The following is a 13,201-nucleotide window of genomic DNA, read 5'->3' on the forward strand; positions in this document are numbered from 1 at the left end:
TATTATCTAGTTTGAACTTTTTCAGCACTATTAGTTAGCTAGGGTAGAGAACATGGTACCATTATAACAGTGAAAAAGCTAAACTTTGAATGGTGCAGTATCTGCAGTAAACACTCAACTAGTTAGTAGGAAAGATAGGATGAAGCTCTGCTCTTCTACATCAACTCCAGTTCATCTTCCTAGATTATGATCTTTTGAAAGATCTGTCCATTATTGATGGAATTTTCTGTAGAACAGTGGAGGTAGGAAACATGAAGAAGCTACTGGATTCTGACTATTTTATTTACCATTTCAGCAAAAGGGTGAACCATGGATGATGTTAACAGGACTGAGACTGGAAATGAAGAGACAGGAAGATGGAAAAACTTTAATTCTTGGATTAAATACTACTTCAACTATGAATGCTATATGACTTTCCTTAATGGCTGCTACAGTTGCGAATGGCAAGCCCAACAGAAGAAAAAAGCTAGACGTCCACTCTGCTGCTGCTCTTTGGTATATGAGTCGGGAGGGAGATGGACCACACTTTCTTAGATATGGGAAAGTGTGTATTCTCTCCTTGAGAGAAGTGCTATATAGTGTGCATGTCTCTGTGTGTGTATGTCTACAAACACAGTCATGCATCATGTTTAATGGATCAAAAATAAATTTATTTAGAAAGTGATCAGAATTAGATAGGGAAAGAATGGAGAATGGCAGAAGAAATGATATTGGAGGAGTCAAAGGGCTTAGTATATTTTAGGTGGAGTGGAGGATATGAATGTAGAAGTGATGGGAAGTGAATGTAGAGAGAGAATGGACAGATGTTGTGTGGTTTTAAGAATTTGACGTCTGCCATGTAGGAAATAGTCCCTAAATTAAGATCGGGGTAAAAAAGAATCCCTAAAGATTTTAAGCTTCTAATATTGCCCACGCTGTGTTTTGGAATGCTTTCATATGGAAGATGCAACAAAACGTACAAGAGTAATGCAGGGAGATGTCTTTGCCTTCAAGTAGAAAGCAACAGCAATATTCAAGGTAAAGCTGATGGTGTCCTGGATTAGCATCATAATGACAAAAGTGGAGAAGAACAAATTGATTGAACAGATATTTATTACTTAAGGATGATGTACTAAGTCATAAGAGAGCTATACAGAAGGACATAGAGTGAAAGAAGGGAGGCTTCCTGGGAAAGATGCCATTGGAAGAGGCAGTGTGGTATAATGGAAAAAATCCCTGAACCAGCACCTGAGACAATGTTTTAGTCCTTGTTCCATCTCTGCCCTTGAACTGCTTCTGTGCTATCTCTGAGCCCTTCTACAGATAGGGAATTAAACTACATAATTCTCAAAGTCCTTGGATAATTCTCAAAGCCCTATTTCTGCTCAGGAGAAGGAGTCTAGCATATAGCAAAAGAGCAAATTCCTTGTGTTATAGGGAAAGACTGCCTGGATTAAATTTATGGCTTCATCACCGACTATCTCCAAACTAGAGCTTAACAACAGTGGGACCTTGGGCCAGTTACCCAACATTCCAGGGATTGGTTCCTCACTTGAATAATAGAGATGGTAGCAACAGTAACCACCAATTGGGTTTGTTGTGAGGAGAGAAGCATTATGTGGAAACTTAAAACTGGGCTCAGCATACAATTAGCACTCAATAAATGTTAGCTATCATTTTGCTGTTCATAGAGTCACTGACTTGTGAAGTCATCTTCCACTTATAGGAATGATGGTGTAGGGGATTCTGGGTGGAGGAATTCAGGTGGTCAGAAGTCCAGAGATAGAGAAATATAGTGGTGTTTAGGGAAACATGAATTTCCGGTATTGAATTTATGAGCAGTTCAGTTCAGCCGCTCAGTCATGTCCGACTCTTTGCGACCCCATGAATCGCAGCACGCCAGGCCTCCCTGTCCATCACCAACTCCCAGAGTTCACTCAGACTCGCATCCATCGAGTCAGTGATGCCATCCAGTCATCTCATCCTTGGTCGTCCCCTTCTTCTCCTGCCCCCAATCCCTCCCAGCATCAGAGTCTTTTCCAATGAGTCAACTCTTCGCATGAGGTGGCCAAAGTACTGGAGTTTCAGCTTTAGCATCATTCCTTCCAAAGAAATCCCAGGGCTGATCTCCTTCAGAATGGACTGGTTGGATCTCCTTGCAGTCCAAGGGACTCTCAAGAGTCTTCTCCAACACCACAGTTCAAAAGCATCAATTGTTCAGCGCTCAGCCTTCTTCACAGTTTAACTCTCACATCCATACATGACTACTGGAAAAACCATAGCCTTGACTAGACAGATCTTAGTCGGCAAAGTAATGTCTCTGCTTTTGAATATACTATCTAGGTTGGTCATAAATTTTCCTTCCAAGGAGTAAGCGTCTTTTAATTTCATGGCTGCAGTCACCATCTGCAGTGATTTTGGAGCCCCCCAAAATAAAGTCTGACACTGTCTCCACTGTTTCTCCATCTTTTTCCCATGGAATGATGGGACCAGATGCCATGATCTTCATTTTCTGAATGTTGAGCTTTAAGCCAACTTTTTCACTCTCCTCTTTTACTTTCATCAAGAGGCTTTTAGCTCCTCTTCACTTTCTGCCATAAGGGTGGTGTCATCTGCATATCTGAGGTTATTGATATTTCTCCAGATAAGGTGATAAGTGGTAAGTGAGCAGGTCAGAAAGGAATGTTTTAATAAAATTTTGAGGCATCTTTATGTCAAGTTAAAATGTTTGAACTTTGTTCTGTAAACAGTGGGGAGCCTTTGAACATTTTTGAGCAAGTGTGGCAACAGTGAGAATCAAAATAAGGAAATCTGTTTATGCAACAAGAACAAGTTCATTGAATGTGCTCCACAGTGAGTAAGACAACTAAGGCTTCTGGCCTTCCTGTGGCTTGTATCGTAGTGGAATGAGTTAGGTAATAAACAGTAATGAAGAAAGATGGTTTCATATAGTGATAAGAGCTTTGAAGATAATACATAGGAAAATGGGAGCATGGTTAGAGAAAACTGCTTGGAAGCAATGTCATGTGAACAATCTCTTAAATGTAAAAATCAAATCAGCCTTGTATACACGTGGGGGCAGAAGTATTCCAGTCAGGGGAACCAGGAAGTGCAAAACTCTTAGGAATTAAAGAGCCTCCTGATGAAGGTGAAAGAGGAGAGTGAAAAAGCTGGCTTAAAACTCAACATTCAGAAAATAAAGATTATGGCATGTTGTCCTATCACTTCATGACAAATAGATGGGGGAAAAATGGAAACAGTAATGGATTTTATTTTCTTGGGCTCCAAAATTACTGCAGACAGTGACAGCAACCTTGAAATTAAAAGGCACCTGCTCCTTGGAAAAAAAGCTATTACAAACCTACACAGTGTATTAAAAAAGTGGAGACATCTCTTTGCCAACAAAGGTCTGTATAGTCAAAACTGTTTTTCCAGTAGTCATGTATGGATGTGAGAATTGGACCATAAAGATGGTTGGGCACCAAAGAATTGATACTTTTGATCTGTGGTACTGGAGAAGACTCTTGAGAGTCCCTTGGACAGCAGGGAAATCAAACCAGTCAATCCTAAAGGAAATCAACCCTGAATATTCATTAGAAGGACTTATGCTGATGCTCCAATACTTGGTCACCTGATGCAAAGACCCAAGTCAATGCAAAAGACCCTGGTGGAGGGAAAGATTGAGGGCAGGAGGAGAGGGAACAACAAAGGATGAGATGGTTGGATGGTATCATCAACTTGATGGACCTGAGTTTGCACAAACTCCAGGAGATAGTGAAGCTCAGGGAAGCCTGGTGTAGTGAAGGACAGGGAAGCCTGGTGTACTGCAGTCCAAGAAGTCACAAAGTAGGACATGACTGAGCAACTGAACAACAAAGGAACAGATCTGATCATGTTCTAGAAACATAAAGAAGACCAGTATGTCTGGAGTTCAATAATGGAGTTAGTATGTAGAATGGGATGAGGTCAGGGATGGGCAAGACTTGATCATGTAAGACCTCTGGGCCATGGCAGGCAGTTGGGATGATATTCTTGTACAGCAGGCTTTTCTGGGAGGGTTGTAAGCAGGGGAGTGACTGTGTGATACACATTTTTAAAAGTCCACACATGATTTGTGTAGAGGGTGAGTATAATCCGAGTCAAAACCTGTTCTCTTCATATTCCTACTCCAGAAGTGGTGGTTTAGTGCCTTGTTACCTACAATATCTCACCATTTTGAAGAACTCTGTTTTCCATTTTGTTTCCTTATTCTTAGTGCTCACAGTAACTGTATAATTTGTACAGGGTGGGGATTATTCTATACATTTTTAATAGTTTGGATGCAGTGTCCCAACAAGGCAAAATTTCTCATTCTTGTGATACAGTCATTGTCCTGGGACGAGTTTGACAGTGTATTGTTCTAGTTTGTGATACAATTTTCAGTGCAGGGGTTGTCTTCAAGGTTCAGTGTGTACATATTTGCAGAAAGATCATTTCCATATTGGTTTTGAGCTGACAGATCCAGGCTGTTTCCCTGCTTGGTTGTGTGACCTTGAGTCATTTAACCTAAACTCTCTGAGTTTTAACTCTTTATTCTACAAAATGAGATTAACAATACCTAACTCATATAACTCGTATATGAGAATTAAAATAAATGTAAGTAATTTGTGAAGTCCCTAGCATTATAGCTACTGGGGAAAAAAAAAAAAAGATTTATTCCCTAATCTAGCGCTCTTCTCCCCAAAATGTGGATAGATAAGTGACTATTCATTAGTGAACTGATGAATAATGAATGAATGAATTACTCAGTGAATGAACATACATTTGTTACATGGAGAGGTAGATGAATTCAACAGATGATTGTTGAGAGTCCATGATTGGCAATACATAGAAGTGTAGCGAAAGTTCCTTTTCCTCAAAGAAGAAACTGTGACATCAGATATAAACATATGCAACCAACTCTAGTTCAGGATAATGTTATAAATAAAGTTTTGTAAAATTCCATAGGGTTAAAAGAATACAGTGGTCTCTCCAGTCAGGGGAGGGTAATGCTACATTGTAACTATTGAGGCCTCTGAGGAGTATAAACAAATGTTGCGGAAGTACCATAAATAAATGGAGTTAAATGAGATTTCCTTCTGTCTCTTCCCAGAGAGAGCGATTATTTTACCCATGGCTGATTATGTCATTTTGCTTGTCTGTGCTTTTATTTTTCACATGGATAGAAACTTCAAATGAATTCAATGGCTTTGACTGGTGAGTTTTACTTTTTGTATTTTCATTTGTGTAAGGGCTCTTTGGTATAATTACCACATGGATCTTACTTCAGCCTGAAAAGATCTGGTTACATAAGAGGGAGGGTGGACAAAGTTGGATTTTCTGCATCTGGTGTATGGGAGGCCTGACTCTGGGGAAGCGTAAGCATGCTCAGCACCCTCAGCTACTATACTTCCCTTCCACCTGTGCTCACTGTCACTCTTAGACCAAATCTGGCTCAGGGGGAAGCTTTTTCTGTGCTTCCAGTGCCCCCAGTCCTTTTATTCAGATGACTCCCTGATACCTTTTTCCTCAACTTCTTGATCTGGGTTACTGATGCCTACACTAGTTGGTCTTCATGATCTCTGTGCATGAACCCTGATATCTGTCTCACCTCCAGCCTCTTACTCTTTCTCTGTCCTTACGGGGCTTCCTGAAACTCTAAAGACAGGTGTGATGTGTGATCTGAGCACCCTTCTGGCCAAACTCCAAGACAACTCTCAGTTCTTCCAGCTTCTCTAGCCTTGATTGTTATGTATCTTACCCATTATTTAGTGTTTGATGGAGAAATGGGTCTGTTTAAGTATGAGGCTTTTTAAAAATGTAATTTATTGTTTTTGTTCAGTTGCTAAGTCATGTCTGATTCTTTGTGACCCCGTGGACTGCAGCATGCCTGGATTCCCTGTCCTTCACTATATCTCAGAATTTGCTCAAACTCATGTCCACTGAGTCAGTGATACCATCCAACCATCTCATCCCCTGTCACCCAATTCTCCTCCTACCCTCAACCTTTCCCAGCATCAGAGTCTTTTCCAATGAGTTGGCTCTTCGCATCAGGTCGCCAAAGTATTGGAGCTTCAACATAAATCCTTCCAATGAATATTCAGGGTTGATTTCCTTTAGGATATCTGGTTTGAACTCCTTGTTTTCCAGGGGACTCTCAAGATTCTTCTCCAATACCACAGTTCAAAAGCATCGATTCTTCGGTGCTCAGCCTTCTTTATTGTCCAACTCTCATATCCATACATGACTACTGGTAAACCCCTAACTTTGACTATATGGACCTTTGTCAGTGAAGTGATGTCTTTTCTTTTTAATATACTGTCATGTAATTCTTCCAAGAAGCTAGCATCTTTTAATTTCATGGCTGCAGTCACCATCCGCATTGATTTTGGAACCCAAGAAAATGAAATCTGACACTAATTTCCACATTTTTCCCATCTATTTGCCAAGAAGTGATAAGACCAGATGCCATGATCTTCACTTTTTGAACGTTGAGTTTTAAGCCAGCTTTTTCACTTTCCTCTTTTGCCCTCATCAAGAGACTCTTTAGTTCCTCTTCACATTTTGCCATTAAAGTGGTGTCATCTGCATATCTGAGGTTGTTGATATTTTTCCCAGCAATCTTGATTCTTGGGTCTGATTAGGGCTGTTTTGTTGCTGTTGTTGTTTTGGGCATTTCTTTTGGTTAGTCTTGTTAAAGGTTTGTCATTTTGCTTATCTTTTTGAAGAACTAAATTTTAGTTTTGTTGATTCTGTCATTGTTTTCCAGTTCTTTATTTCACTTATTTACCAAGTAAATTGGCCCTTGAATGGAGCAAAGGCATTGACAAAAGATGAAAGTATGCTACCAATCTTACTCCTAGTTTTCTCCTACAAGAACTTTTAATAATTTACCAGATTTTTTGTCATTGGGGAAGAAGAAATACTTTTATGGGATTCCTGGACACTGACTGTGAACTTTCTGAAATGTAAAACTGGAGATGTAAAATGCTGCTATGATTCCTTAGTAAGAGTAGGAACTTTTGAGTATTAGGTAGTCAATAAAATTCTGGTTCAGACTCATATCTTCATTGGGCATAGTGGGTCCCTAGACCACCCTGTGGTTATTTCTCTAGTTCTGGAATGCATACTCCAATAAACATACTCAAAATCATTCATAATCCCCACATCAATACTCCATCATCAAATAGGAGATGTAAATATAAGAGAAGCTCCCCCTGATCCTAAAGCCACAGTAGGTTTCATAGGCAGTTCCATGGCTGCCATGGCAAATTACCACAAATTGAGTGACACCAAAGAATACCATTTCTTATCTCACAGTTTTGTTGGTCAGAAGTGAGGTATGACCTGGGTACTCAAGGTGCTTCGCTGGCCTGTGCTTTTAACTGGGGCTCTGAGTGAGACTCACTTCCAGGTTTATTTAAGTTGTTGGCAGAATCCAGTTTCTTCTGGTTGCTGAAATGAAGTGTTCATTCATTAGTGATTGTCAGATGGGAGTTGTTCCCAGCTTCTAGCTTGTGACCTTCTCTATCTTCAAATCTAACAGTGGTGTTTCAACTCCTTCTCATGCTTCAAATTTCTCTGATTTCTCATTTCTCATGTCTCTGAGTTCCTTTTCTGCCTTCTTTACTTATTTTAAGAGCTCATGTGACTACACTGGATTCAATCTGATAATCCAGAATAATCTTCCTACTTTAAAGGCAGCTGAATAGTAACCTTAATTGAAAATGTTCCTCTTATAGTCTAACATAACATCATCACTAGTGACACCAGAGGACAAAGATATATATTTCTCAGACCCTGATGCAGGGAAAGATTGAAGGCAGAAGAAGAGCGTGACAAGAGGATGAGATGGTTGGATGGCATCACCAACTCAATGGACATGAACCTGGGCAAACTCCAGAGGATAGTGAAGGATAGAGAGGCCTGGCATGTTGCAGTCCGTGGGGTCACAAGAATTGGATTTGACTTAAAGACTGAACAACAACATACATATATATGTGTGTGTATATACACACATATATATGTATTTAAATGATATATATATGAATAAAATATATGTTTATAATATATATGATATGTAAGGAAATATATATATATATATGAATTTTTGCTTTACCCATTTCTCTGTCATTGAAAATAAGATGTGTGACTAGTAGTTAATCGTATATCAGTTCAGTCACTCAGTCATGTCTGACTCTTTGCGACCCCATGAATCGCAGCATGCCAGGCCTCCCTGTCTATCACCAACTCCCAGAGTTCACTCAGACTCACGTCCATCGAGTCAGTGATGCCATCCAGCCATCTCATCCTCTGTCATCCCCTTCTCCTCCTGCCCTCAATCCCTCCCAGCATCAAAGTCTTTTCCAATGGGTCAACTCTTCACATGAGGTGGCCACAGTACTGGAGTTTCAGCTTTAGCATCATTACCTCCAAAGAAATCCCAGGGTTGATCTCCTTCAGAATGCACTGGTTGGATCTCCTTGCAGTCCAAGGGACTCTCAAGAGTCTTCTCCAACACCATAGTTCAAAAGCATCAATTCTTCAGCACTCAGCCTTCTTCACAGTCCAACTCTCACATCCATATGTGACTACTGGAAAAACCATAGCTTTGACTAGAAGGAACTTAGTCAGCAAAGTAATGTCTCTGCTTTTGAATATGGTATCTAGGTTGGTCATAACTTTCCTTCCAAGGAGTAAGTGTCTTTTAATTTCATGGCTGCAGTCACCATCTGCAGTGATTTTGGAGCCCCCCAAAATAAAGTCTGACACTGTTTCCACTGTTTCCCCATCTATTTCCCATGGAGTGATGGGACCGGATGCCATGATCTTCATTTTCTGAATGTTGAGCTTTAGGCCAACTTTTTCACTCTCCTCTTACACTTTCATCAAGAGGCTTTTTAGTTCATCTTCACTTTCTGCCATAAGGGTGGTGTCTTCTGCATATCTGAGGTTATTGATATTTCTCCCGGCAATCTTGATTCCAGCTTGTGTTTCTTCCAGTCCAGCATTTCTCATAATGTACTCTGCATATAAGTTAAATAAGCAGGATGACAATATACAGCCTTGATGTACTCCTTTTCCTATTTGGAACCAGTCTGTTGTTAAATGTCCAGTTCGAACTGTTGCTTCCTGGCCTGTATACAGATTTCTCAAGAGGCAGGTCAGGTGGTCTGGTATTCCCATCTCTTTCAGAATTTTCCACAGTTTATTGTGATCCACACAGTCAAAGGCTTTGGCATAGTCAATAAAGCAGAAAGAGATGTTTTCTGGAACTCTCTTGCTTTTTCCATGATCCAGTGGATGTTGGCAATTTGATCTGTGGTTCCTGTGCCTTTTCTAAAACCAGCTTGAACATCAGGAAGTTCACGGTTCATGTATTGCTGAAGCCTGGCTTGGAGAATTTTGAGCATTACTTTACTAGCGTGCTAGTACTTAAATTAGAGGCATAAACATCATCCAGTGATCAATTGTCAGAACAGATGTAACAACCTTCTCTAGCATTTTCTGTAATAGCATACGGTGTAATCCCAACAATGAATACTTCTCTGAATCATCCCAGACCAAGCCAATATTTTTAATCATTTTGAAAATTCTTAGGCTTCATCTTTCATTTTTCTTTTTAAACTAGTTTTAAAGTATCTGCTTATTTATTTTTGGCTTCACTGAGTCTTTGTTGATGCATGTGGGCTTTTTTCTAGTTGTGATGAGCAGGGGCTACTCTAGTTTCAGTGCACGGACTTCTCATTGTGGTGGCTTCTCTTACTGTGGAACATAGACTCTAGGATGTGTAGGCTTTAGTAGTTGCAGCATGTGGGCTCAGTATTGTGGCTCACGGGCTTAGCTGCCCCATAGCCTGTGGGATCTTCCCGGATAAAGGGTTGAACCCATGTCTTCTGCATTGACAGGTGGATCTTTACCACTGAGCCACCAGCAAAGCCTTCATCCCATTTTCTACTGCCTCTCCTTTTGAAACTTTAGTTTCATGTGTGTTAGGCATTTTCTCTTCCTCCCATAAGTGTCATATTCTTTCTTCTGTACTTTTCATGTTTTTTTGTGTCTCTGTTTCCTTCTTGATATTTGTCTCCTGACTTGGTTTTTTGCTAAACTAATTATTTTGGCTGTGTTTTGCCTGCTATTAAATTTGTCCACTGCATTCTTAATTTTTGTTGCTGTATTTTCCTTTGTAGAATTCTTAATTGGTTCTCTTTTTAATAGGTCTCTGTGCTTTGTCACTCAGTCCAACTCTTTGTAACCCTATGAACTCTAGCCCACCAGGCTCCCTCTGTCCATGGGATCCTCCAGGCAAGAATATTGGAGTGGGTTACCATGCCCTCCCCCAGGGGATCTTCTCAACCCAGGGATCGAACCCAAGTCTCCCACATTGCAGCTCTCCCACAATTTTTCCTTTGCCAGCAGTACCCAGCAGGTAGATGGGACCTTCACCTGTTTGGTGTGAGAATTTGGAAATGACCTAATATTAAATATTTAGTGGAAACAGTGTCAGACTTTATTTTGGGGGGCTCCAAAATCACTGTAGATGGTGATTGCAGCCATGAAATTAAAAGACGCTTACTCCTTGGAAGGAAAGTTATGACCAACCTAGACAGCATATTCAAAAGCAGAGACATTACTTTGCTGACTAAGTTCCTTCTAGTCAAGGCTATGGTTTTTCCTGTGGTCATGTATGGATGTGAGAGTTGGACTATGAAGAAGGCTGAGCACCGAAGAACTGATGCTTTTGAACTGTGGTGTTGGAGAAGACTCTTGAGAGTCACTTGGACTGCAAGGAGATCCAACCAGTGCATTCTGAAGGAGATCAGCCCTGGGATTTCTTTGGAAGGAATGATGCTAAAGCTGAAACTCCAGTACTTTGGCCACCTCATGCAAAGAGTTGACTCATTGGAAAAGACTCTGATGCTGGGAGGGATTGGGGGCAGGAGGAGAAGGGGACGACCGAGGATAAGATGGCTGGATGGCATCACTGACTCGATGGATATGAGTCTGAGTGAACTCCAGGCGATGGTGATGAACAGGGAGGCCTGGCGTGCTGCGATTCATGGGGTTGCAAAGAGTTGGACACGACTGAGTGACTGAACTAAACTGAACTGAAAATAGATAAGAAGGCCATTATGTTGATGAGGGCAGAAAATAATGTGGCTAGAGAAATTATTAGAAAAGAGAGAGGTACCATTGAAGGCAAAACCAAAATTTTCTTTCTCATTTGGAATATAAAGTCAATATTGCTGCTATAAAAGTCATGTAGCTAATTCTTTGGCTGTCTTTAGACTGCTTTATGTCTATCCTATATGTTCTTATCCCCTGCATTTCATTTTTTGATCATTACTCTGCTTGCATATGGATATGAGTCCTTTATCTCTCTGAAGATCTTGAATATATTTTTTATTGTTCTTTTCTGATTGTTATCTTATATTTTTGTGCAAGTTATTGTATTAGTTGGCATTATTAGGTTAATTTGTTAACATCACTTACACATTTTCTGATTCCTGGCTGTGAGATCATGTTTTACAGGATACTCTTCTCAGTGTCTTGATCTGGGTTTAGCCTTGCTAGGTTGACTGCTTGTCTAATTTTTTCTTTTGGCATGTCTTCTCACCCCTGACCTAAGAGAATTTTTTCTTATATTTAATGTGGTAATATGTTCAATAATCTGTATTTTATATTATTAAAACATAATTTCTCTAGGTATCATAAGGAGAGGAAATAATTTCTGTTATCTTGAAATGAAGAGTCTAAATTCTATGACATATAGTATTTAGAGTAATTGTAACATTGTTTAACTTAAATCAGTTTGTTAGCAGTTTTAAGTTATAACCTACTTTAGTAACAAGGAGGACTACAAATCTCTTACACAAGATATATACGTTAATATAGTGGCTTGCTATTGTGTAAGAGAACATATTTATAAGGACAAGGAATCTGCCAAATAGGCATGTATTAGCTATATGAAGGCAGTGAACTTATGGATGACTTTTTCTCTTTTGATATTCCATAATTCCTGTATTTTATTGTTTTTTTAAAGAGTGTATAGTTTTTGAGTCTTTATTCTAAATAACTTTAAAAAGCATACCAGTTGTACAGAATCCTATTAATGTACCTGATTGTAGAGCAAAATTAAAACTTCTCAACTAAATACCTGTAAAGGGTAACTGTTCCCAAATTGCTCCTCTTCTTATTCCCCTGTTTTCTTATGCCTCATCTAGTCCAATAATATCCCCTATCCTTGACAGAGATACTACTAACTTCTTTATTTTAGAAATTGAAACACATTTTTGCAGGGTTGTTTTCCTAGGTACAGGAGTCTGGTTCTTTTGGTCCATTGTCTTGCTGAGTTTCCTTGGGATCCTGGCTGCCTACACAACACTCCTACTGGTGAGTAATGTTTCCCATTTCTCCCACTCCCTTCCTGAGTAGTCTCATGAGGTGCTCTGTCTGTCATATGGTTCCCAATTGGTGCTGGGAGCCCTCAGATCACTCTTCACAGAGTCTGGGTCTTCATCAGCCACTTAAATATTAGGCAGGAGGGATAGAGGGGTAAAAAGGCTCATGCTGTTAGATGGTGTGTCTTTTCACTTTGATCCTTTGAAAGGGTGGCAGAACATCCTTTTTTTCTTTCTGTGTTTCATGGCTTATTTTCTGATTCATTTAGTGTTGTCATTTTAGATACCTGCATCTTCGCATGGCAATACACTTATTCATTGAACTGCTCATTTCATAGCCCATCTCTTGGGGATCAGTCTTTCTCGATCTTACAAATTATCTAGTGAGTTAAACCTGTTTTGCTCTGCAAATGCTAATCCCCTAATCCAGGTGCAAATTACATTTTAGCAAATGTATTTAGGTAATAGAGACCCTGCCTGTTTCCTGACATAGTAGTGTTTTGTAGTGTGGAAAATTCACACCAAACAGAGTAGTGTCATGTAGTGTGAGAAACGTAGGCCAGGCAGCAGAGGAGTCTTCAGAACTGGAAAGCTTATGGGAGACTTTTAGGTAACTAGCATTTTTCTGTGCCCACTTACACATAGGACATGTATATCTTTCTCTGGTTTCATAATTTCTTGTCTCCATAGATTTCCTCTCTGATACTAAAGAACACAACTCCCACAAGAGTTTACATTTGGATTAATTTTTCTTTCAGCAAAATATATTATATGAGTGATAAGTACTTAGGTTACAGAGATCA

The 13,201-nt window shown here is 39.8% G+C and overlaps 1 protein-coding gene across 1 annotated transcript in view; it reads left to right on the plus strand.

Moving 5' to 3' along the window:
- Window positions 1–309: 309 nt before the first annotated feature.
- Window positions 310–13,201, plus strand: part of LOC101117547 (glycerophosphodiester phosphodiesterase domain-containing protein 4-like) — a 118,010-nt gene continuing 105,118 nt past the window's right edge. Inside the window, exons 1-3 of the mRNA XM_027960073.2 lie at window positions 310–495; window positions 5,111–5,214; window positions 12,297–12,390. Of these exons, the coding sequence (XP_027815874.2) occupies window positions 310–495; window positions 5,111–5,214; window positions 12,297–12,390 (384 nt within the window). The remainder of the gene's footprint in view (window positions 496–5,110; window positions 5,215–12,296; window positions 12,391–13,201) is intronic.

Source organism: Ovis aries, chromosome 21, assembly GCF_016772045.2.
Source record: "Ovis aries strain OAR_USU_Benz2616 breed Rambouillet chromosome 21, ARS-UI_Ramb_v3.0, whole genome shotgun sequence".
NCBI lineage: Eukaryota > Metazoa > Chordata > Mammalia > Artiodactyla > Bovidae > Ovis > Ovis aries.